Source organism: Micromys minutus, assembly GCF_963924665.1.
Source record: "Micromys minutus genome assembly, chromosome: 22".
NCBI classification, from domain to species: domain Eukaryota; kingdom Metazoa; phylum Chordata; class Mammalia; order Rodentia; family Muridae; genus Micromys; species Micromys minutus.
Genome location: NC_137957.1, coordinates 604,091 through 630,232, shown reverse-complemented (window position 1 = coordinate 630,232; position 26,142 = coordinate 604,091). Strand labels below are relative to the sequence as shown.

At 54.9% G+C, this 26,142-nt stretch overlaps 1 protein-coding gene across 1 annotated transcript; it reads right to left on the bottom strand.

The window, feature by feature from the left end:
- Window positions 1-487: 487 nt before the first annotated feature.
- Window positions 488-15,469, bottom strand: GNA11 (G protein subunit alpha 11). Its single transcript, XM_080935033.1, has 7 exons — window positions 15,150-15,469; window positions 6,563-6,747; window positions 4,899-5,053; window positions 4,169-4,297; window positions 2,972-3,101; window positions 2,742-2,895; window positions 488-2,638 (listed from the first exon to the last, which is right to left on the bottom strand). Exons 1-7 carry the CDS (start codon window positions 15,283-15,285, stop codon window positions 2,448-2,450), a joined length of 1,080 nt encoding a protein of 359 aa, XP_080791159.1. The 5' UTR covers window positions 15,286-15,469; the 3' UTR covers window positions 488-2,447.
- Window positions 15,470-26,142: the final 10,673 nt, after the last annotated feature.

The following is a 26,142-nucleotide window of genomic DNA, read 5'->3' as shown; positions in this document are numbered from 1 at the left end:
TGAGCCCTGCTTCAGGGTGGATGATCCTGGGCATGGGTTCAGTGATGCCACAGGATCCTGTGTGTGCGCATGTGCCGCGGAGACCAGCGTTCTCCTCCATTGCTCCACACCTTGATGCTTGAGGCAGATTCTGAACTTGCTTGCAGCTTATGGGCTGGACAACCAGCGACTGGCCATCAGCAAGCTCCGTGGGTCTGCTTGTCCTCCGCTGCTGAACCACTCTAAATGGTGGCAGCTGGGGACAGAGACCCGCTGACCCAGCGTCCTGTAGCAGGGGCAGAGAGGACTGGCCTTCCTCGCCAGTGAGGACCTGGCAAGGGCTCCCTCCTTCAGGTGAGCAGTACAGGGGACCTAATGTCTCATGGCAGAGGCACAACGGTTGACCAGGTGATGCTTGGGCGATGGCCTTGGGGATAAGTTTTCTCTGTCCCCGCCCCCAACCTTTTAATAATAATCCCAAAGGAGCCAGAGTTTAGGAACAAAATTTATTCCAATTCAAAACAGAATTCAAGAGAAAGATATGAAAAGGTGGCTTCAGCAAGACCCTCTGGGTTACGGGGTCAGGGCCCGACCCGCTTGTATCCTAGTGTCCATGGCCCAGGACCGTGCCTGGCACAGAGCCGGGTGCCTGAGCCTCCCCTCACACAGGAACATGCTTCACAAAGGACGAGGGTTAAAAACAGTGTTTTGAGTGTTCTCTTAAATAGGCTAAAGTTTGAAATCAGGACTGTGTAATATACAAGGGTCACAGCCGTCGCTGGCCACCTCAGGCCAGGCCTGGGCTCTCTGGACCGGGTGCTGGATGGTGGTTGGCACTCTTGGTGCACCAAGGCGGACACAAAGAAACCAGAGCGTCCCCTGCAACTGGGCCATCCCTTGGTGAGGACCAGGTCAGAAGCAGGGAGGCTGGAGTGCCCATCCTGACCTGTGTGGCACAGTCCCAAGCCCACCCCGCATCATAGTTCCCCTGGGCAGAACCTGCCACCCACCACTGGGGTGAGCTGGCTGCTGCCCCAGAGCTTTGGCTGTGGCCACCATGGCCCAGCGTACTTGGCACACACTGCTCAACGGGCTAACACTGCCAGCTTGGGGTGGTCCCGCCTCACACACCTGTGCCGTCCCAGTCTCTCCCACTGTGCAGCACAGATGCCTGCTGAGGACCCGGGTCTCCCAAGATGGCTGTGGGCGGTTGCAATGACTGTTTGGTTCTGGGTGGCATGGCACAAGATCAGACCCTCTACTGGAGGCAGGAGAGGAGCCTGATGTGGAAGGTGGGGGTCCACGGGCTGGAGGCCAGGGATGCAGGTGACCATCACTGCCACCCACTGTGCCCTAGAGCTCTGTCGGGTCCCTTGTTCCCTTCTGCCCAGACGGGCATGTGTCTGAGTGGACACTCTGGGGCCTGGAGTCCAGCGTGGCTGGCAGGACAAAGGCTGGCTGGTCATCCAAGCCCAGAATGCACGTGCAAAAGTAAAGGAGTCTGACAGACAGACAGACACTGTAGTGTATGTGAGCAGCAGGGACTGCCGATGCCTCTCTGGCAATGGTATCACTTCCTCCATGCTGGCCCTCTGCCTTAGGAAGCACCAGGCAAGGTGCAGTGACTATGGCCAGGGACCAGTGCGTGGGGCGAGGCCACTGCCCATGTCTGGGTATGGACCTGAGAATACGCAGAAGAGGCCCCTGTGCATCCCACTCCTGACTGAGCCACACAGACCTGGACAGTCCCTCCAGTCCCCAACTCCACACAGCCCCTCAGGGGCCCAGGGCCTTTCCTAGGCAAGCCGGTGAGCAGTGGGTCTTGGGGACTTAATCCTCCCACCCCAACGTCACCAAAGGCCAGGCCCTGTCTGCAGTGGGGGACACGGGGTTATGGTCACTAGACACTGCAGTGCATCACCTGCCTGCCAAGAGAGAGGAGAATATTTCTCTTTTCTTCAAAAACAAAAACAAAACACAAACAATTAGGCACTTCCCAGGGTGGGCACGGGGTCTCCCACCCCCACTTCTTGGAGTCTAGGGAGCAGATGGTGTGGGCCCTGAGGGCTTATAGGATATCAATAACTTAGAAAAGGGATCATTCATGGTCCCCAAGCCTCCAGCTTTCCTGGGGGAGGAGTCGAACTCAGAGCCATGGGCTGGGGCTGCAGTGGCCCTGATCGTAACAGCCTTGTGGCTGTGGGGTCTCTAGGAAGGGCATACTGCTATTCATGTGTTTTTCTTTTCCTTTTTTGTTTTTTGTTTTCTAGGAAAAAAACAAAAACAACTCAAGTCACATGGAGTGAAGGCCAAAAGTGGCCACTCTGCCCTTGAGTGACAGGGACAGGGACAGGAAGTGAGTGGGAAGAGAGACGAGCCCCAGCCCCCATGTGCCCAGGCCCTCAGTTTGGGTGAGCGAATGTGGAGGAAGCCGGCCCTGTGGCAGCCCTGAGGCAGCCATGCCGTGGTCACACCAGGTTGTACTCCTTCAGGTTCAGCTGCAAGATGGTGTCCTTCACAGCTGCGAACACGAAGCGGATGTTCTCGGTGTCTGTGGCACAGGTGAAGTGAGAGTAGATGATCTTGTCGCTGTCGGGGTTCAGGTCCACAAACATCTTCAGAATGAACTCCCGTGCGGCCTGTGCGTCCCTCTGTGGCCCTGCAGGCAAGTGGACGAGTGGCTTGGTCAGTGGCCTCCCGGGTGACCAGCATGGCGACAGCCAGGCCTTGGGGTGACAGTGGGGACTTGGGGCAGTGCTCACCATCGAACTCGGGGAAGTAATCGACCAAGTGTGAGTGCAGGATCTTGTCTTCTAGAAGGTCCTTCTTGTTGAGGAAGAGGATGACAGACGAGTTCTGGAACCAGGGGTAGGTGATGATTGTACGGAACAGGGCCTTGCTCTCCTCCATGCGGTTCTAGGGCAGACACACTGGGTGAGGAGGCTACCCAGGCCCCGCCCCTGCCAGCCCCCAAGTGTGTAGCCAGCCTCACCTCGTTGTCCGACTCTACCAGGACCTGGTCATACTCGCTTAGTGCCACCAAGAACATGATGGAAGTCACATTCTCGAAGCAATGGATCCACTTCCTGCGCTCTGACCTCTGCCCGCCCACATCCACCATCCTAGGGGGGAGATGGCAGGCCACTCAGCTTTAGATGCTGCGGATGACCGTCTCCATCCCCAAGTGGCTGCAGGCCCAGGATGACCGGGCTGGTGTTTCTGTAAATGCTTAAGTCCCTTGTACAGTGTTTGCCTAGAACCTGGGTGGCCCTGCAGACTTGAACCTCCTCTACACAGAGCCACACAGCAGCTGCACAGGTTGGGGGCGGACTGCATTTCTCCAGCATCTGTGTTGCCGGCATCCAGTCATGTGCAAGGACAGTGAGCCTCTGCCCTGGGGACTTTCCTTGATGGTGGCACAAGAACCACACGCTGCCCACCTGGCCACACCGCCAAGACTTGAGGCCACAGGCCATGGGGTCCCCCACAATGCCCCATGGGCCTTTGCCCTCACTGGAGTGGCTGTGACAGCCAAGCAGAGACACCTGGCTGGAAGGCTGGGGCATGGCCACTCTCCTGGGGAGATGTGGCATCAGTGCTGAGGGAGCATGTGACAAAGGCCACCCAGGGAAGGACAAGGGAGGGATGAATGCAGCGCTCACACGCATGGCACACCTGGGAAAGGCCTTCAACAGCACCAGGTCTCCCTGGGGTCAGCATTATGCTGCCACCAGAGTCTCACAGGAAAAGATTACGGAAACAGGGAGCAGAGATGGCACAACATGCCTGCAGGCCAAGGACCAGAGGACAGTGGCCGCCACCAGACACTGGGAGGGGCCTGGGGCAACTGCCACCTAATCTGCCCTGACCCTGGTCCTCCTGAGTCTGTGGGTGAGGGTTCTGAGCAAAGCACGCACATCCCCACGGTACCCCGCACATCCCCACGGTACCCCGCACATCCCCACGGTACCCCGCACATCCCCACGGTACCCCGCACATCCCCACGGTACCCCGCACATCCCCAGGGTTTGTCTTGTGCTCTTCAGGTTCACAGGGGTCCCAGGGAGGGCCTCTGACAGGTTCCCCAACCAGAGGCCACAAGGCCCCACTCCAAGCCTCAGGATCCCTACTGCCACCCTCTGGCCAAGCCTGCACGCCTCTTCCAGTCTTACAGCACTCTGCCCATCACCTGAAGATGATGTTCTCCAGGTCAAATGGGTACTCGATGATACCAGTTGTGGGCACGCGCACCCGCAGCACATCTTGCTGGGTGGGCAGGTAGCCTACGGTGGCGATGCGGTCCACGTCCGTCAAGTAGCTACAATGAGAGGTCTCTGCTCAGAAGCCCACTGGGGCCAGTGGACACCTGGAATGGCACAGAACCCACACCACAGACGGGGACTTGGCACCGGAGGGGCTGGGGGCCTGGCCGTGTACTGGCTCTGGTGAGAGCACACTGTCTCCACTGCCCTGGAGTCACAAGTGTCCCAAATAGATGGCAGGAAGGGCTCAGTGCTAAAGTCTAGTGAGGCCCACTGCAGCGAGAGCCACAGCATGGGGACACCTCAGGGTCACTACTGACACAGGTGCTTTGCTGAGTCCTGAGTACCCCATAACAACTCCCTGATCACAGACTCCCCTGAGCTGTGACTATCTCCTAGATGTCCTCAGGTCTCTGCTGCCCTGGTTGGCCCTTTGGGCAGGCCAAAACTGGTCTTCCCCCAGCCAGGCATGAGACAGACGAGAAGCCTGAGTCTCTCCCTTCCTCTCTAAGCCTCGCCTTGCTCTCTGAGGCCAGCCCTGACTGGCCCGCCAGCCCTGTGGGTGATGAGTCTCTGGACAGGCTCTTGGGCCTAGGTCACAGCCACTCTGGCCCCGTCCATGTCTCTGTGTCAGCCATGCATGCCAGCCCCACTCACTACTTAGCCGAGTCAGACAGCTGGAACTCTCGCCTGCGATCGTAACATTCCTGGACACCAGGGTCACTCCACAGCGTCTTGATGGCGTTCACATACTGGTGCTCAAAAGTCGTGACCTTCTCCACATCAACCTCCCGGATCAGGAGGGCATTGGCCTGAGGGAGGGTGGGGCCGTGAGCTCCTAGGAGGACCCTGGCCAAGCAAGGAGCCTACAGAGCCGGGAGGGCGGTGAGGGGAGCCACCGCCTCTGGAAGGCAAACGAGGCTGCAAGGCCAGCACCCCACCATGTCTCACTCACTGAGGGTTGGGGTGAGGGCTGAAGAGATGAGCACAAATTTGCATCTCCCTTTCTGTACTTTTCTGAGTTTGAAACAAGGTCTTGTGTAACCCAGACTGACCTAAGGATATGGCCAAGGATGACCTTGAACTCACCCTGCAACCTCTATCTCCCACCCACTGGGATTTACTGAGTGCTGGAGATGGAATCCAAGGCTTCATGTCCACAAGAACCCAGCCCGCCCTTGAACCTAGTCCTTGGAAGCCCAGAATGGGAATTGCTGCACAGGGCACACATAAGCTGGGGCTGCCTCCCTTTCTTGAAAGCACCAGGAAGTGGCCCTTCCACATCCCCAGTGCAGAGGATCTAACTGTAGATCCCTCCTCTGTAGCCTTCCTAAGATGGCTTCTGTCCTGGGCTACTAGTAGACATGGTAAGGTCTGTGGCTGATAAGGTCTGTGGCCCTACACCACTCACACGGCACCCAACATGCACTGGGCTGCCTGGGCCTTGCTGAGCCCTGAAGGGGAAGTTCCCATACATCTGTCTATCCTTAGTGGGAAGAACCCCACTGTGACAGTGACTGCCCTGGCCCACTAGAACCAACCCCATCAGCCTGTGTGCAGAATGGGCAGAAGCCTGCTTCCAGAAAAGCCTCACAGCCCCACCCGCCTCCTGCACCAACAAGACTTAGGCTCAGATGGGCCCAGACTCATCAACAACTGTCAGGAGGCTGTAGAGACCAGGGCAGGGCAAGCAAGAGCCAAGGTGCCCTCATACAGCCATATCCAGGACCACAGGACTCCAACTCCACACAGGGACTCTAAGGGTGTCCATGATCTGATGACAGGTTCTGAAGACAACACCTGGCACTTGGGAGAAGGAAGTAGTGGGATGGCAAGTTCCAGACCAGCCTGGAGCTTGAAGACCCTGAGCAAGAAGCCCGTGTTTCTAAAGCAGAAGTGTTGGGGAATTGGTTCAGTGTGAGTTCAAACCTAAGAGGTCCAAGACCCTGAGCCTCATACACACACACACACACACACACACACACACACAAGAACACACAGCGTGGTGGGGAAGGATCAAGAAAAAGTGGGGGAGAGGAAATAATAAATTAAAAATACATGAAATCCTCAAAGAATAAATGAAGTTATTTCAAAATACTACTTCAACAACAGTAACGCTCAATGGGACCGGGTCTGCAGTAGGCCATGTAATACTGACAACCCACAGCCAGGCGCCACTCTCTCCTACCTCTAGTGGTCCTTAGCTGTGCTCCCAGCTTTTTTGTTCCTAGGCCCCGCCCCTGGGGCGGGTCTGTCCCCCCCCCCGCAGAACACGCCCTACAGGCCCCGCCCCTTAGGCCCCTCCCTGCCCCGGCTCTCACCTTGTTCTGCTCATACTTGTAGCGGATCTTGAGCGTGTCCATGGCGCGCACCACGGCCTGCATGGCGGTGAAGATGTTCTGGTACACCAGCTTTGTGAAGCCGCGCTTGTCCTCCTCCGAGTAGCCGGCACCGTGGATGATGCGCATCTGCTTAATGAAGGTGCTCTTCCCGCTCTCGCCAGTGCCTGCAGACCATGCGCCTTCACCAGTTACCCCCAGTCCCAAAGTCCTGCCCACTTACTGTGGGCCAGCCACCCCAAAACATTGTGCAAGCTCCCACCTGACAACACAGGGTGCTGCCTGCCCCCCAGCTGCGGCAGACAGGCCCTGAGTCTCTGAGCCCTTCCATGGCTGAAAGGCCAGTCGCCCCTCAGATGCCAGTGGCACCTGTGATGGTCCCCTGAGGTCAGCTGCTAATTCCCACCACATACGGTCAGCAGAGAGGGCCTGGGCCTTAGGCAGCGAGCCTAGGTGTTTACAGCCACCTGCTGTGCTGGGGCTCTTTCAGGACCTACCCCAGCGACAGCAGAGTGAGCAGACGCTTCTCTGTTTCTCTACAGACCCATATGCTGGTCCAAATGTTGGGGGACATGACCTTCAGCTCTCTGTCACAGTTCTGTGGCTGCCTGCAGACATTATCACCACACAGATGGCTCTTCCAAATCTGAAAGGGTCTAAAATCCCCAAACTCTAGGTATTATGTCAGTAATCAATAATACTCTCTGTGGTGTGGCCAGCCTGATCTACAGAGGCTCAGGCCAGCCAGGACTGCACAGTGAGCCCCGTCTTTACAAAACAGAGAATATTATCAACCCTTCAGCATGAGTGGTGCACACCTGCACACACATCTATGCACAGCTGACAGCTGGGGGCCCAAGTCAGGAGACACCCCAGAGATAAGGGGGGTGCCCACCTGTAACCCCAAAGTTTAGGGCATACAGGGCATCCCCAGCCGAACTAACCAAATGAGCAAGCTTGTGCTCAATGAAGCGGGGGATGGCTAACCTCTGGCTAACCTCACACAGACACAAGATGCACATATGCACCTGTAGGGACGCAAACACAATAAATGCCAAAAAATAAGATGCAAGTATAAAAATAGGACTAGGGCTGTCATTCACAAGCAGAACCCCCACCTAGAAACCCCCAGTGAGGGGCTGAGGGTGTGGTCAGGGGTGGAGCCCCACCTAGAAACCCCCAGTGAGGGGCTGGGGGTGTGGTCAGGGGTGGAGCCCCACCTAGAAACCCCCAGTGAGGGGCTGGGGGTGTGGTCAGGGGTGGAGCCCCACCTAGAAACCCCCAGTGAGGGGCTGGGGGTGTGGTCAGGGGTGGAGCCCCACTTAGAATCTCTTGTTCAGTCTTCCTTTGAGCTTTTGGAGTTACAGCTTTTAAATATTAAAACACAAGGCTCTGGCTGGAGAGATGGCTCAGTGGTTAAGAGCAAAGAGTTCAAATCCCAGCAATCATGCCCTCTTCTGCTGTCTGAAGACAGATACAGTATACTTATATATAATAAATAAATAAATCTTAAAAAACAAAAGAACAAGGCTTAAGAGATGCCTCAGGCTTTAAGGCTTGCTCCTCTTGCAGAAGACCTGGGTTGGGTTCCCATCACCTAAATCAAGCAGCTCCAGAATAGCTGTCACCCTCTTCTGGCCACCCTAGGTACTGCACAACCCAATACATGCAAAGTTTAAAAAGTAAATTAGTGCTGGAGAGATGGCTCAGTGGTTAAGAGCACTGACTGCTCTTCCAGAGGTCCTGAGTTCAATCCCAGCAACCACATGGTGGCTCACAATCATCTGTAATGGGATCTGATGCCTTCTTCTGGTGTGTCTGAAGACAGCAACAGTGTATCCATATGGTAAAACCTCCGTGTTCATGTGAGTTGTGCTCACAGAGACACATGGATGTCATACCTCTTTCATTAGTGTGCTCTGGGCCCACTGAGCTCAGACAGCAATGCTGGAGGATGCTGTACAAAGGCAAGCAGTTGCCAAAGAAGAGGAGAAGGGCAACTATGACAACACACACGGACCAAGGAACCAAGGAAGGCCACCACAAGAGCCTGAGGTCAGGAGTTCAGGTTGCTAGTCAGCAAGCTAGGCCTGGCTAGCCCTGGGCTTCAGGCCACCCTGAGACATTTGAATACAACCAAACAGCATGTGCCAGGGACAAGGTGCAACTCAGATCAGTACCCAGGCTGGGCCATGTCTCTGGAAGCCAAGTTTGCCACTGTTATGTCTGGACCAGACCCAAGTCATGTCTGGGACCCAACATGATGCTCAGTGTCCATGGGCAGAGAAAGGATGACGTTAAGGAGCCACAGGGGCTGGTGTCCCTCTTCTTGGATGAGAGAGACAGCTCTCACCACAAATACCCCATTCCTCGACCTGTGGAGTCACAATGTGGTTCACCTGTGGGTTGGCAACAAGCAGTACTAATACCTGAGGTACCAATGGGTCACAAAGCAACGACTGAAGAAGACCCTAGGGGGTCTGTTTCATAGCTCTGGGTCTACAGACATCAGGACAGTCATGGAACCCATGTACCCTGGAGTCCTCAGCAGGGTCTGTGCTAGGGTGCCTTGTTGCTGGAGTCCTGCAGGTGATCCTCTACCTAGTCATATCCGTCTGAAGAACTGAGGTACCCATAGAGGAGGACCAGGCTGGAGCTGGCAGGTCACACAGCTAGCACTGTACTAGCAACAAGTAGACAGCAAGGAAGGGTGGCCACAAGCCAGACCTAAACTAGGCTACTCTGAGTCCCCATCTAGACACAGAGGGACTGAGCCTCCACCCTAGGAGAACAACAGGACAAGGAAGGAGATGTTGTAAAGGAGGGTCAGGCAGACTAGTGGATAAACAAATGGTTGGATGATGGTGGGTGGGTGGATGGATGGATGGGTGGGTGGGTGGATGGATGGGTGGGTGGATGGACGGATGGATGGGTGGATGGATGGATGGATGGATGGATGGATGGGTGGATGGATGGGTGGATGGATGGATGGATGGGTGGATGGATGGATGGATGGATGGGTGGGTGGGTGGATGGGTGGATGGGTGGATGGGTGGGTGGATTGTAACCCAGGGATCTGGGAGAGTCAGATTTGTGTTTGTACCAAGTTTAACGCCTCACATGTAGGTCCTCAGAAACTCAGTCCCCCAACTTAGAGTCAGGGCGGGGGGAGTGTCACCCCTAGGCTCATGTGACACCCAAGCTACAGCAGCACTCAGAGGTCCGGTACAGGAACTGTCACTGGAGTCCACTTGAGGAAACTGAGAGGAGCAGTGAAGTGTCCTGGCACATGGTCACTGTGACAGACCTGTCTCATGAAAGAGCCCTGGGTAGTGAAAGTCACAGCTGTCAGTGACAGTTGCCACCAGCATCCACAGGCCACATGCACTAGCCTCTGGACTTGAGACGATGATCTTATCTCCAGGCTGGTAGCAAAGTCTCCCAGGAAGCCTAAGGTGTGGACACTGATGGCCTTCAAGGGCCACAGGCCACACCAGCGACTGATAGGACATGTGCCACTTACTGTACAGCAGCCAAAGTGAGCCTTAAGCACCACACTGAGTAGCTCCCCACCAGAAGGGAAGCCCCTACGCTGGGCTTTATAAAACTCCGCAGGGCCAGATTTGCCTGGTGTGACCTTGTCTTGCCTCCACATGCACCTGGGTAAGGGTACCAGGCACCTCAACTCTGTCCTTAGCTGACACTTGCTGACAGCAAAGGTTTGCTTGTCCACCTGTTGAAAGGTTTTATTCAAGATCCTTCTTAGATAGGATCTCACTCTGTATCGCAGGCTGGCCTGGAACTCACAGATCTGCCTGCCTCTGCCTGTCTAGTGCTGGATCGTAGGCACACACCACACCCAGGCAGTCTGGAGGGAAGGCATGGAGCAAACCTGCACTGTGGGCAGGAAGTGTAAAACCAGCTTGGTCTACATAGTGGGCCCCAGGCTCAGGAAAAATCAGGGCTGTGGCTGCAGCGGAGTAGTGGAGTACCCGCCGGGCACATGCGAGGTCCGAGTTCCATCCCCAGCCATGAACCAGGCTCAGTGGTGAACACCTGCCTTCCCAGCTTTCACTCCAGGTGGAACAGGAGACCGAAATTCAAGGTCACCACCAGTCACAGAGTGACAGTGACCAGCCTTGGCTTCAAGGCAGAAAACAAAACCCTGTTCCTCCTATAGGCATGATGAAGAATGCAGAGGGTTGGGTCCCCTCCCCAGCAACACTTAATGATACCCATCAGGCTCCTGAACAGTACCGAGCCAGTCACCCCAAGCCCACCACATGGGTGGGGGCAGGACAACAGGAAGTGCAGACCCTGGCATATCAACCCTGGGGTGGTGCTGTCCCTCATTTAGAGCTGTGCTGACACCTGTGACAAGGGCTGACTCCACCAGCCAGAGAGACACTACCATGTCAGGCCTGGGTCAGAGCTGTCAATGGTGGGCAGGCCCAACTGTGAAGACAACGGCCCGTGGCGAGGACCACTGCTGATCATGTGGGGCCCCGGAGGAAGCCATGAGACAACACCCTGTTCCCTTGACTGACCACATTCTGTCACACAGCCACACTCAGACCTTGCGGTGACCCAGAAGCCAGTGTGGTCAGTCCCCTGCAGAGGTGGAGCCTGACGACATCAGCACCACACGGTAACAGAGAACCCTTCCAGATGCAGCATGACACCCTGAGCACCACAGCCCTGGGGACGGACATACAGCTGTGGAGTCCCCGAGAAATACAGGAGTGCAGGAGCACACGGCCTCACACGCAACCCCACAGCATTTCCCATGGAGCAGGCTCACTGATCCACTTGACAGTGGGTCCCTTAAGGCCTGGATACCTGGATACCCACTGGTCTCCACTCCACTGTGTCCACGGCAGCCTGGGCTGAGGGCCTGCTGGCTGCCCAGGTTGTCCCATAAGAACAGTACAGCCTACGGTGTGGGTGCCCTGTGCTAAGCAGGGACCACAGCATGGGACAGCCGGTGACCTGGACAGAACACTGGTCCTCGATCCCATCCCGGAAACATGTTGGAGACATGTGCGACCACCACACTGAGGGAGCTCTTGGCACAGTGGGTAGAGGATAGAGATGTGGCACAGTGGCCCACTGGGGACAATCAGGAACAATGTCCCCAGCTCTCACGCTGGGAAAACTGAAGCACAGACCTGCAAACGTGGCTACATGGGACAGTGAGGGATGTGAACTGCAGTGAAACACCGCCCTGCTCACAGCTGGCCCTCCACATGCTATCCCACCTCGCAGGGCCTGGGATGCAACTCCGCCCCTGCAGGCACCTCGGTCCTGCCCTGCCCTGGCTGTCATCCTCAGCCTGCTTGCTGCCCCTCCAGTGACACCTGGCGGCATTACTCCTGGGAACATGGGCAGTGCACAAAGGGCCCAGGGGCTGATCTCTCTGTATCCGCCATGCTCCTAGGGCCACACAGCCTGTCCTAGCACAACTAGGTACTGTGTGCCAGTTGTAGCAACCCCTGCAGGTCACCACTGCGCCAGCCACCTGAAACTCAGGATAGGCCTCACCACAGAGTAGGGACAGCACTATACTGGTGGAAACTGCAAATCCTTAAGAGATCCAACCTGTCCCCTCTTTTGGAGACAGGGTCTTGCGTTGCCCAGGCTGGCCTCCAACTCCCTATGTAGCCTGAGATGACCTTGAACTCCTGATCTTCCTGCCTGCACCCAGGCCTGCACCCTAAACACCTGGTGTGTGTGGTGCTGGGGATGGAATGCCTTGCTGGGAATCAGTTCAAGGACCTCATGGGGGAGGGGCAGCGCATGCTTGGCCTCCTGGGATGGCCTGAAGCCACCAGGGTCTGGAGACAGAAGCATCAAGTGGAGAGCCAGCTGAGGCCTCCTTCCCAGGGCAGAAGTCAGGCCCAGCCCTTGGGCCACCCCCGCCGGATCCCCGGCCTTTGGCCGCCCAGCCCACGGCTCGGGACAGGAAGCTGGGAGCCAACCTCCTGCTTTATTTAGAAAGCTGGGCCCAGCCCTGCCCAGCCTCAGGGACAGGGATTTCCAAGTTCTGGGTGGCTGGCTCCCCAGTGACCGAACTGCTCTGCCCCAGCCTGGAGCCACACAGGGAGGCAGAGGCCCCCAGGGTCTACAGAGTCTGAGGCCATTGGGACCTCTGAACTGCACTGAGTGTGGAGCTGGAAGCCTTGTCGGCCAGGAGGGCCGCTCCTGCCAGTCCCATGCTCATCACCATCAGAGCCACCTGAGTGTCACAGGACAGCGGGAAGGTACACATAGTCTAGTGTGGCTTCAGTTCTGAGAACTTTCGCTGGGCACCAGTTACTTTGTATCAGGTACCACCAGGCATGACTTGAGGGGGTATAAGCCTGGGTGCACCGACTGATGTCTAGGATGCAGATTACCCTGCAGTGCCAGGACGCTCATCCCGAGAACAAGTGGGCAGTGAACTCTGCCTGGCTGAACCGTCTCCCCAGACTACACAGGGGCTGGCAGAACAGGACAGGGTACACACCCCACTTCCAGACCCAGTATGAGGGAAAGCAGTCAGAATCCGGCACACAGAGGGGGCTCTCCCCAAAGGGACCCAGCCTGCTCCGGAGGGCAGGGCTCCAGGACAGCGTCCCTAGCCTACATCCACCTCAGGCGGTAGGGCACAGGGTCCCCACCCTACCTCCAGACAGCTGGAGTAAAATGAGGGACAGTGCATCAGTGAGGTTTCCTGCAGGAGGGTGGAGCAGGTCTCACAGAACCCCCACCCCCAATACCTGGGACAAACAGGCTGCTAGAGAACCAAGGTCATGGTCACTGCCTCCAGGAAGCCCTCTCAGCAAGACCCTGAGCAGTGCCTAGTGCTCACTCCTGTCCTCCCTTTACCCTCCTGCTCTGGTACAGTTACTCCCAAACTTCACACCAGGTGCAGGGCCCTTCTGTGGGAAGGGTGCAGACACAGGTGACCTGAGGGCACAGGTAGCAGCGAAGAACCAAATGGCCTAGGAGGGGAGAGGCATGGTGCTGTGTGCAGGTCAGTGTAGAGCCCTTCGGCCAGGGAGCACTCCTGAATCCCAGGGGATTTCAAGACCAGCTTTGGGTACAGGACAGATGGGATGACACATTGTTAGGCTCAGTCGCCCAATGGCATCCTTACCTGGAAGCTTCTACCACCGTCCCCAACAGAAAGCTGCTGACCCTCTGCAGAGGTCAGCTAGGGCCGCACTGTGCCCCCCATATGGCTACCCTGGAGCCACTGCTGTTTGCTCTAGGCTTCTCTGTCCTCTTCTAACCCCTCCCTTCTTGAAAAGCTGCATAGAGCTTTTGGGCAATCCCACCATGTTGGGGAGAAGTATCCAAGGCTCCATGACCCTGAGAATCATACGGGCCATAGCAACAGAAGACAGTGTGTGCCCCCACCTGCCCCCCCCATGAGACAATTCGAGTATCACTGCCCTCCACCCCTCCTGGTCAAAGGCTCCTTTCCTCCTGTGTCTCCATGCCTGGACTGCAGCTCTCCGAGGAGCTGGGAGGGGCAGGGAGAGCTCCCCAGTCTGTTTTGTAAACCCCCACAGGGCCCAGGCCACCCTGCTCTCCTTTGGGGCTCTTATTTGAGGTGACAACAAGAGGATCTGGGCTCCCCGGCTTCCAACAACAGGTGGGCCTTGAAGAGTCATAACTCCAAGGAGTGACAGACACATGTTGAGCTTCCCTGGGGTGGGTGAGGTGGGATGACTGGACCCCTGGGAGGCAGGACAGGAGCAGAGAGGCTGCAAGTCTGACTGCTGTCAACCTACCGAGCTCAGGCGCAACAGAGCCCAAAGAAGAAAAGCCACCCACTCTCCTGCATCCAGCTCCAATGTGGAGGAATTCAGAGGGAGACTGGGGAGTACCCACGAAAGGAACAAGCCAGGGGCAAAGCAGGACCTTTAGTCCTTGGGGGTAGGGAAGAGGGTGTAACCCTTTGGGAACTGTCTTGGGGGAATCTGGAAGCCAAAGGGGTATCATGGGGGCAAGAGAGCTTACAGGGCTCACCGGAGGCTATGTGGGGACAATGGAAAGAACCTACTTGGTGCGGTAGGGCCAGGGGCCAGCTCCGTGCAAGAATTCTCAGGAGCTACAGAAAACAAGTCTCCCAGGGTCCTAGGAGCCCGACGTGGCCAGCAGATGCAGAAACTCGCCTCGTATATCAGAGGCAGAAGGCTGACCACCGAATGAATCTCAGGCCTGGATAACAGGCTGGCCACAAAGGGTCGCACAGGCTGAACCCAGGGGACCACAGAAAAAAAGCTGGCCACCACAGGCCCAAGCTACCTGCACCGCTCAGGGTGCAGCGATCCCGGAAGGGCTGACCGCTGCAGGGCAGCGCTGACCAGTTGCCCCGAGGACACCCGGGATTGCCCGACCGGCCGTGGGCAGTGGTGTGGAGGGATCGCGCCCGGCTGTCACCGCGCGCTACTCGCCCGAGACCAGAGACCGCGGCTGGTGCAGCGCCCTGAGCGCGCGGAGACCCCGGCAAGGCCCGGATGCCCGGTGCACCCACCAGGTCCCCGTGACAGAGGTCCCACGGCACAGGGACGCAGCTCACCGAGTAGCAGCAGCTTGAGCTCTCGCCGGGCGTCGCGTTTGTCCCGCCGCAGCTGTTTCTCGATCTCCGCGTTGATGCGCTTCGACTCCTTCACCTCGTCGCTCAGGCAACACGCCATCATGGACTCCAGAGTCATCGTCGCGGTCCCCCGGCCGCCGCCGGCCCGGCCCTGCCTCGTCCCGGTTCCCCGAAGGCCTGGCTCGGCCCCGGAGGCGCGTCCACTGTCCGCGCCGTGCAGCGCAGCCGCCGCCGCCACCCGCAGCTGTCGCCACCGAGCGCCGGCGCGGACAACCTGAAGCGCTGCCACGGGCCCCGCGACGGGCAGGCGGCGCGGCCAATGGGAGGGGCCGCACGGCTGCGCGCGCGCGCGCCGCAGGGACAGGACTCCAGAATCGACTGGGGGCGGGGCCTCGTCGCTCGGGGGCGGGGTCTGGAGGGCGCGGCGCAGGCGCGCGTGGAGTTGCGTCGACGTGGGAAGGGGTTGAGCGGTCAGCAGCTGGGCGCGGACGCCGAGGATTGTGGGAATGGGGAGGACTCGGCAGCCCGATTTTGGTTCCTTTCGGGAGGCGAAGCTCCTCTGGGCTCGGGCAAGTGCCGCTCGGCTACACTCGGCTCCTCTCGGTTTGGGGAGGCGCCGTTCGGCTGCGCTCGGTTGCGCTCGGCTCCCTGAGGCTGTGCTGGGAACGAGAGGCCTGAAGATAGGCTGCAGTTTTTACCTGGAGCGAGCGAGCGCCCTGACCTGGTTCGCTCATCCATTCTTAAGCAGGCCTATTGTGTTCCAGGCCCTACTGTATACATACATTCATGCAGCACTCGCTAAATACCACACGGGTCACAAGTATAAAAAAAAATGCTTGCTGTAAAGTATGCACTGATGCGGCAGCCTGCTGTAGCTCAGGCATTAATATCACATCTACTGTATACCAGGCCTTAAGGGAACACGCATATGTAAGTACCATATTCAATACAGTGTATACAAACAGAGTTTTTCCACATATACAACGTATGCCAAATATGAATGCCGTGCCTGCTGTATACCAAACATTGTATACAGCTCCTACTGTGTACTAAGCACTTATGCAGCGCCTCCTATTAATGCACTGATATACATATTACTTATATATGATATATATATATATAATAGAGCACCTGCTGTCAACTAGGCTTACTGGCAGGTGAGGGATTAACAGTCTGCCTGCTGCGTACCAAGCACCAATTTATGCTGTGCATGTGAACACCCATGCGTGTCATTTGCTGTTTTACGATGTTGGGGTGGAACCTGGGACCCTCATAGACCAGGCAAATAAGTTCCTTGTTGGTGGGCCAATCTGAGTCCCCTAAGCGTGAAGTAACTCACAAACCTAATAAGTGTTTTCCACCTTCCAGAAAGAGACTCGAGTACGTAGTACTCAGTGTAGCAATAAAAGAGAAAGAACTTGAGAGCGGGGCTGCTTCCTGTGTCCCAGTCCCTGCCTGATCACCCAGCCTTGAGATAAGACATCGAGGGGAGGGTCAAAGTCTCCATTTACTAGCTGATTGGGGGAGATTATTCCCTGAAACTCTCCTATCCAGGGCCTCTGTCCCCACCCCAGGAGTTCACGGGCCAGACAAGGGGCTCCCGGTGGCCCAGTGAGGTCAAAGTTCCTCCTGCAGCTCACAGGCTCCGTCCCAGTGCTGGGATGACAGGCATGTGCCAACATGACTGTTCACACTGTTCACACTTACCTTTCTGTGTGTACATAGTTCCCTTTTCTTAATTTAATCGGATTTTATGTGCACTGATATTTTCCCTGAATTCATGTCTGTGGGCGCATCAAATCCTTGGCGGTGGAGTTACGGGTGGCTTTGAACCCTCTCCTCAATGCTGGGAACCACACCTGGGTCCTCCGCAGGAGCAGTGGGTACCGTAACCACTGAGCCACACTCTCCCTCCAGCCCCTGTGATCTGTTGTTTGGGTTCATGGGTTAGGGATCGTCACTTCATAAACTGTCACCAAGAAAGGGTTCCAAGTAGCCAGGTGCTAGTGCACACCTTTAACTCCAGCGCCCTGGAGACAGAGACAACTGGATCTCTTGTGAGTTTCAAGTTCAAGTCAGCCTGGCCTATAGAGTGAGTTTCAGGACAGTCAGGGCTACACAGAGAAACCCTGTCCAAAAGCAGGGCAGAGAGGACTGTCAGAGGCTCAGGGAAGGGCTCAGCTCCTACGAGGGCTTTCACGGAGAGCAGGAAGACCCGAATTCAAACACCACGCCCACAGATGGCTGTGTACTGGTGATCCCCCACACACACTGAGGTGAAGACTGATAAGTCCGGGTGCTCATGCCCCAGAGCAGAGAGGCGGAGGGCCACAGTGGAGGATGCCCGCTGACCAGTCTGGCCTCCACATGGGTGAGCGCATCTCAGGATGTGCATGTACTACTGAGGCAGGACAGTCCGAGTTCTGTAAACCAGACTGGGTCGGACAGCAGCTTCTTTCTGCCTCTGCCGGCTTGGGGCTGCCGGTTCCTGTGCTCCAAACTGACCCAGGATAGCTCTTATTGTCAAGGATGGTGACACCCAGCCCCCTGCATGGGGACACCATTAAAGAACAGAAAATCACTGGGAACTGTAGCTCAGGTCTTTTTTCCCCCCAAGATCATTTTTCTTATTCTTATTTGAGAATTTTATAGCACATGCCCTGATCACATTTCCAGCCCTCCCAGGTCTACTCCTAACCTTGTGACCCTCCAAAAAAGAAAAGAAAAATGTAAAATCCAGTTTGTGTTGCCTGGTCACACTCCCCAGGTCAAGCACCTTAAAGAAATTGAGTCCTTCTCCACCCACACCCCACCCCACCCGGAGCTCTCAACTGTTGGGAGCTACAGTTCAGCATCCTCAACAATTCTTAAGAGGTCTGTCGGATGGCTGTCTGTCTAGGGCGTTACTTTCCTTTCGTGGGTAGGGTGGGGAGCACGGTTGTCACAGAAGTCATCCTTACTCCTTCCCCTCAACTGTACACACTGCTAAGGTAGCCCTTCATAGTCAGGGGCACACAGGCTTCCATGTGGTCTTCAGGGTCAGCAAGTGCCACTGACAACCGTGTGGCCCTAGGTGGTGACATCTAGTAACTCAGCTTGGGAAACCAAGAAAAGTCTGAGTTCGAGGACAGCCTAAGCCAATGAGTTTCAGGACGGTCAAGTTTAATAGCGAGACCCTGTCTGGGAAAAGAAAGAAAGAAAGGACAGGAAGGGAGGAAGAAAGAAAGAAGGAAGAAAGGAAGAAAGAACAAATGGATAATACAACCCAAAAAGCTGAGCCCTGTGGTGCAGGCCATTCTGACAGCAGCTGGGAGCCCGAGACAGGAGGATTACAAGTTTGAGCAGAGCAGGAAAAACTGGAAATTACCCTGTGGTGTTAGTGAGCCTGAGTCTCAAAATAAAGAGCTCTGGGGTTAACACCAACACCAAAGGGAAACTGAGGCCTGAGCAGAGGCAATGGCCTGAGAGTATACCCCAACCTGAGGCCCCAGAGCCAAAGTCCGGCTGCCACACCCTGCAGCCTGACTAGCCGCTCCCTTCTTTCTCAGCCTTGTTCTGTGAACCCCGGAGATGGAAGGTGTGTAGGTCCATCTTGGGCTGGGGACAAGGCCACTCCCTGTCTCAGAGCCTGGACAAAGGTACCAACACCACTGAGACCTTGGGGAGCTCTCAAGAATGCACTGGGTAGGGGAACCCAAGACCTTCACACACCCTGAAGTGGACCGCCCCCAGGCTGTGCCCAGCCCTGAGGAGCTGGCCTGAACCTCAGCCACCTGTGACACCAGGAGTCTTCAGCAGGATTCCTGAGGACAGGCTTTCCCTGTGCTGCTCGGATTAACATATTTTAGTCCTCTCCCTATCTTTACTTTTTCTTTTTTAATCTTAAGACAAGATCTCACTATGTATCCCAGGCTGGTCTGGAACTTACAGCAATTCTCCTGCCTCTTAGTCAACACTCAGATGAGATGACCACCTTGAACCATGTCTGGCTTTCAGAACTTTTACTGAGAGTCGCCTCCCTGGGCTGCACCTCTCTGGGCTGTGTGCAAGTGCGCACCAACCTCAGGAGCATGAAGGCTGATCACAGAGTCAGTCAGCAATGCTGTCAGCAGGAGACTCACACCACAGGAAGGGGCAGAGGCTGTGTCAGGAAGGGGGGATGAGGTGGATAGACGTCGAGGTTCTGGGGTCCATCCCAGTGCACATAAACCAGGTGTGGGGCACACTGGTCACTGGAAGGCAGTTCAGTAAACCAGTCATCCTCAGCTACATGGTAAGTTTGGGGTTAGCCTGAGCTACATGAGGTAGCCTGAGCTAACATGAGCTACATGAAACCCTGTCTCAGGAACTCTGAGCATCAGTAGTGGTGGAAACCAAACTCCTGTTCCCAAGTGGGAACAGCCAGTGTTTGTGACAACAGATGGGCAGGAGGTACAGTCCCTCACCCACTGGAGCGAATGGGAGCAAGGCTGACACCCCATGGCATGGAGGAACCTTGGCGAACACAATGGAACTGGGTGAAGATGGAACGTTCTAGATCAGATAACTGAACAATCTGAGGTACACTGAGGACACCGAGGTCACACAGTCTGCAATGTGAATCTTTCAACATTTGAATTACACCTCAAAAGGATATACCAGTAAATTAGGTGGTCACAGGCATGTGGGAGGCTGAGGCAGGAGAATGTCAGTGAGTTTGAGGAAGTGAGTGAGGTCCTTTCTGGTAGATTATGTACAAGATTGTCCCAGGCAAGAGCTCACAGCCTGGACAAAAGCTCTGGGGCAGGACAAGCCTGTGGTGAGCAGCATGAGGCTCCGGTGGCTTGCACAGAGGAGGGGGAGAGAGACAGAGAGCAGGGAGTTAGGGAGGTGGGCGGCATTGACCCTGACAGAGCTGGTCTAGTTGGACTCCCCCATGGCGCCCTCTGGTGGCCGCTGTGGGAGGGACAGCCATGGCAGAGTAATCGCCCAGTTACTGGTTCAAATCTTTCTCTTTTTGTTCTCCCGACTCCATGCTCTTGGAATATCAACTCGAATGGAGAAGCCAGCCTCTCGGCGCCTCTCAGGGCTTTCCTGCTCGGGGAGAACTGGTGGGAGGAGGGATTTTGTTTTGTTTTGCTTTGTTTTTTATTTTTGTTTTTCGAGGCAGGGTCTCACTGTATCCCAGGCTATTCTGGACTTGCTATTGTATCGCAGGCTGGCCTTGAATTCCCGGAGCTCTGCCTGCTTCTGCCTCCTGAGTGCTGGTATAGGCATTACTCCCTTCCTCGGTTTCTCACACTCGCAGCATTAGTGGCAGCCACCTCAGCATCCACCCTCTACGAACTGTTTATCCTTTTTCTCCCAGCCTCCTTTGAGAGACCAGACCCAACCTGGTTTCCTGCAGGGCAAGGATAGGAGACCACACACTGCATGTCCCCAGCTTTGGGCTAGCTCCTTCACCAGGTTGCCTCCTTAGACAGGCTGTCCTAACAGCAATAGTGAATTCGTATACTTGCTTCAAAACCTTAACTCAAGTGCTTTTTCCTCTAGGTAGCTGTCTTCAGTGTTATTCTGTGAAATATGTAATCTACCTCCCCATGAATTCATCTAGACCCAGTCTCTCCTTCCAGTCCAGCCCAGAATCACCAGGCTTCCAGTGACCTGCCCCAAGCCCCTCACACAGCTTGCCTCGTAGCTCCCATCTGTACTGCTTGGAATAAATCCAAGGCCTAGAATCTCCCAGTGAGGGGGCTGGGGCGTGGCTGGGAGTCGGCCCAACCCCCAGTAAAGACCCCACAGCATAGCTGTCACACTGGGAGAGAACTCCTGGCGTGAAATGAGTGGAAGCCTGGAGTTAGTTAGCAGAGCCCAAGATATCCCCAGGGGCGACCTAGCCCAGTGTGTGCATCACCCTGGAGGACCCCCTGGACTAGCCTTTCTAGGCTGTGCTGCGTCCGTCTGAAGCACTCGGAGCCAAGCCTGGAAATGACATCAGCACCCTCCAGGCCTTCCACAGGTGTGGGAGAGGAGGAGGGGCGACAGCCAAATCTAGGGAGCTGCCGCCCTCGTGTGGCCGGTACTAGAACTGCAGCCTTCGCTTTCTGCGACTTTGTGTGCGGCCCTGGTCACGGGGCTCCGGATCCTGGAGTGTCCCGGTGGAGGAGTCACTGTCCGATCAGGTCAGTCCCTGTGTGGGGCATGGGTGCTGAGTATAAAGGTCTCTAGGGATGGTCGCCTGTAGCTCTTGGCCTGGCCCAGCTTTGGGAATTAATACATGTGGAGAACTGGCTGGTTCCAGATTCTTTGCAAGTTAAAAACGTTTCTGAGTCTTTAACTTAGACCTAACACCTATTTTATAGAAAAATAGACAGAGAGGACAGAGCTTTGTGCATTCAAGATTTACTCAAAAATATCAATGATGCAGTGTGGGTAGACACACAAGAAGGATTATGGGAATTATCTGACATGGTCATCACAGGTGAGCAGTCTAGCTCAGAGGTCACTGGCTCCCAAAACACCTGGACAACAATAACATGGCTCAGTTCAGTTCTCACAACCCCAGGGAAACGTGCACTGGGCAAACCTGAAGACCATAGTTCGAATCCCTGCCTCGCCAGCATACACCCTTAAGTCTAATGGTACACAGTACGGCCATCAGATATTTCCAGGAGGATGTGAGTGCCAGCACTTGGAGACACACGTCTGTCTTGTGATTGGTTCTCCCAGACTGGGATCCAGTTCAAACCTCACTTTTCCCAGGAGGCTGTGTGTCTTTAGAGCGCTGTGCTCTGCCTACTGTGGCAAGAGTACAATCTGGGTTCACTCAGGATAGGCAACACTGGGTGGTCAGGGGTGTGGCAAGGATGTGGGTCTGGGGTGCTCGCTCTGTCCTTGACTGGCAGTCAGCCAAGCTTCTCCTCCCTACTCAATGGCTGTGTTCTGGATGCAGAGTATGGTGGCACGGGCCTTTAATCCCAGCACTCAGGAGGCAGAGGCAGAGGGATCTCTGTAAACTTGAGGCCAGCCCGGTCTACAGATTGAACTCCGGGAGAGCCAGGACTACACAGAAAAACCGTCTCAAAAAAACCAAACCAAAACAAAACAACAATAACACGAAATGGTGCGTTCTGGCCTCTCTCCTAACTAAGCTGTTTTTGTTTAAGGTTTTAAATTTTTTAATGTTAAAGATTTATTTATTTTCCTTTTATTTCTAAGTGTTTATCTGCCTCCATGTTTGTACAGGCTGTGCATGCAGTACCCACAATGGCCAGAAGGGGTCTCCTGGAGCTGGAGTCATAGCCAGTTGTGAATCCTATGTGAGTGCTGTAAACTGAGCCCTTGTCCTCTGTGGGAGCAATTGGTGCTGTAACCACGGAGACATCCCTCCAGCCCCCTCCCTTTTATTCTGGCCTAGAGGGGGGCAGCGAGGCTAGGGGCTCCTCCTGTGCTCCCTCTTGCCACCTGCCACGTGTCACTTTGAACCTGGGCCCATGATAACCCACAGTTTTTGTTTTCGTTCTTTTGAGACAGATCTGTTGTCCTGGCTGGCTCCAAGCTCAATTAAGTAACAGGACGCCACCCCACCCCCCACCCCCCACCCACGGAGTTCTTGATTCTCCTGCCTCTGCTTTCTGTAGGCTGCCTCACAAACAGCAGCCTGGAGATGGACATCACCTCACTCTAGGGCTGGGCTACTGATCAGTCTCAGGGACCAGCGAAGACCATCCTCGAGCCCAGGCCTTTCTCCTTCCCAAATAACCCAGGTGTTTCCAGAGACACACTCAACCTCAAAATTATACCAACAGTCCCCCGGGAAGCTGGGCAAGACCTTAAAAGTCCTTAAACACCCCAGGTGACTCCCTAATCTAAGGTGCCAGCTCCCATGGGCCAGTCAGATAGCCCTGAACAGAGAGAAATCGCACAAACACAGGACACTGTCCCTGAGGATAATGGAGGTGGATTCCAGCCCCCGCCCCCAGCCAGGCCACAGCGCCAGTGAGCCTGCTGCCCCACATACCCAGGAGGGCACTGGACTCCTCTCCCAGCGCTGCATAAACCAGATGTGGAGGCAAGGGCCTGAGATGTTCAAGGGCAGTCTCAGATATAAAGGAAGTTGGGGGCCAGCCTGAGCTACACAAACCCTGTCTCAAAAAGAATAATAAACAAGGGCTGGAGAGATGTCTCAGTGGTTAAGAGCACTGATTGCTCTTCCAGAGGTCCTGAGTTCAATCCCCAGCAACCACATGGTGGCTCACACCCATCTGTAATGAGATCTGATGCCCTCTTCTGGTGTCTAAAGACAGCTACAGTGTACTTATAGATAATAAATAAATAAATCTTCTAAAAAAAAAAGAATAATAAACAAAACAAACCCAAAATAAAAGTAAGCATTTTGAGTGTTGGTCCTTGTTTGAGATTTTTGGAGATGAAAGGAATGAAGGCATGATGAGCAAATTAAATACCTACATGTATATGGCATGCACACACGTGTATGTGCTGTGTACACACATGTATATGGCATGCGCACACATGTATGTGGTATGTACACACATGTATATGGCATGCACTCACATGTATGTGGTATGTACACACATGTATATGGCACACACACATGTATATGGCATGCACACACGTGTATGTGCTGTGTACACACATGTATGTGGTATGTACACACATGTATATGGCATGCACACACATGTATGTGGTATGTACACACATGTGTATGGCATGCACACACATGTATATGGCATGCACACACATGTATGTGGTATGTACACACATGTATATGGCATGCACACACATGTATAGAGTATGTACATTTACATTACATTGTAACAGGTGGGGAGGGCAGAGGTCACAGCCACCATTGGGTGGGAGTTAGGTCAAGGCAGTGGTGGAGAAATGGGAATCCGAGGTGAGCCAGTGAAGCTGTAGTCCTGGATGGTGTGTGGTCAGTTGTGGTCCTGGATGGTGTGTGGTCAATTGATTTTTTGTTGTTATTGTTTGAAGCGCCGAGGATCCCAGCACACTCAGAGACAAGCACCACACCTGCAGTCTGGAAGTTTTTGGCTGAAGGACTCACACAAGTAGCCCAGATTGGCTTTACATTCACTAAGTAGCTAAGGATGTCCTTTAACTTCTGACCCTCCTCCCTCTGCCTTCTACGTGCTGGGATAACAAGTGTGTGCTCTCCCATGTCTAACTCAAAAAGGAAGAAAATGTATATAAAGTTCTAAAAATATTTACCATCCATACATCCAGTTCTGACTCTGCCTGGATCCACAGAAAAACAACCACAGCCTTTGTGTAAAGGCCCTGAGGCAGGACTGTTGAAGGTGCAGAGGCCCAGAGGTCTGGGCACAGGCAGAGCAGGGAGGGGAAGGTTTGGGGAGGGGTGGGGTGGGAAGACAGACGGCGCCTCCTCGTGCCTTCATACAGAACCACCTGGCAGTCAGCATTCAGTAAATGCTCCCAGAGGGAACAAGTGGGAAAGAACTCATTTTGGAAGTGATCTCCTGGTGCAGCCTCTGCCTTGCTAATGGGGAACTCTGTCCATGTCAGGGCCCATAGTCAGGACACAGCTGAGGTGGCTGGACAGATGAGCCCTGCCTCTACCTCACCCTGTTCACAGAAGGAGCCTTGCTGTTCAGGACCTGCCCTGGCCTCTCACCAACACAGGATGCTCTGTGCTTGTCCACAGGGCCTGTTGGTCATTGGTATCCTAGCCAGGAAGGATGTGACACTTGAAACAGGTCACCACTGCACACTGAGTGTGAAGGGTGGGTGTCAGGGGACGCTGGGCCCCCACAGTCCAGGCCACAAACCGCTTTGTTTTGAGTGATGGGTTGACAGCCCCCATTCTAGGATTTTTAGGCAAGTTTCTTTGGGGAGGGTCTCATGTATCTTAGGCTGGCCTAAGACAAACTGTGTTTTGGGGGCTGGAGAGATGGCTCAGTGGTTTACAGCACCGATTGCTCTTCCAGAGGTCCTGAGTTCAATTCCCAGCAACCACATGGTGGCTCACAACCATCTGTAATGAGATCTGATGCCCTCTTCTGGTGTGTCTGAAGACAGCTACAGTGTACTCACATACATAAATACATAAATCTTAAAACAAAACAAAACTGTGCTTTGGGCGATGGCTCTGAACTCCTGTTCCACAGCCTGGTTACTGGGGTGCATGCTGGGTACACTCTGCACAGTGAACCCAGTTTCTAGCTGGGGGTGACAGTGACGGCACTGCATTTGACGTCTAGGGACATGTGTCACTCTCACGCGGAGTGGGTGGACGCCAGGCATAGTGGTCAGCACTGACAAAACGTGCTCTCTGGGACCTCATGGGATACCCAGTACCGTCAGAGTAATAGTTCAGATCCTAGTCCCAAGACGCAGCCAGTGTCCTACAGTCACTCACCTTCATGCCACCTGCAAAGGGGTCTAACACAAGGACACCGAGACTGCATCTGCCCCTCTGCCAATGTGTGTGATTCATTCTTTTATGAACACTGGCTGGTAGCTACTTCCCATTCAAGTGTTTAAGCCAGAGCCTGGAACTGGAGAGATGGCCCAGTGGTTACAGCACATCTCTGACTCCAGCTTTAGGGAACCCACGCCCCCTCTGGCCATTATGGGAAGTGGTGCACACAGACTTGGACACAGACTTGCACGGAGGGATGCATGGAATAAATAAAATCCAAAACCAGAACCAAGAATGTCCTGACACAGTCAGGCTGTATGGCCGAAGCCTGTTCTCCCAGCTTTGAGAGGCGGGGGCTTGAGGCAGAAGAATCCCAAGTTCAAAGACAGCCTGGGCAGCTTAGTGAAACTCAGCCTGAAAACGGAGAGTACGATCCAGACCCGCAGTGAGAGGGTGAGGGCTGGCTTAGGAGCAGAACCCACCCCAGACCCACAACCTGTCTGCATGAGGAAGGTTCTTGGACATCCACAGTCAATAAGCCAGTTTATATTTATATGTCAGCTCATGCATGAAACA

Bases quoted from the DNA above. Each gene is read 5' to 3' on its own strand.
- GNA11 (XM_080935033.1), bottom strand. From the start codon at position 15,285: ATGACTCTGGAGTCCATGATGGCGTGTTGCCTGAGCGACGAGGTGAAG. The intron at 6,748-15,149 runs GTGAGCTGCGTC...CATGGTCTGCAG, and splicing joins GCTCAAGCTGCTGCTACTCG to GCACTGGCGAGAGCGGGAAG. The intron at 3,102-4,168 runs GTGATGGGCAGA...TCTCCCCCCTAG, and splicing joins CTGGAGAACATCATCTTCAG to GATGGTGGATGTGGGCGGGC.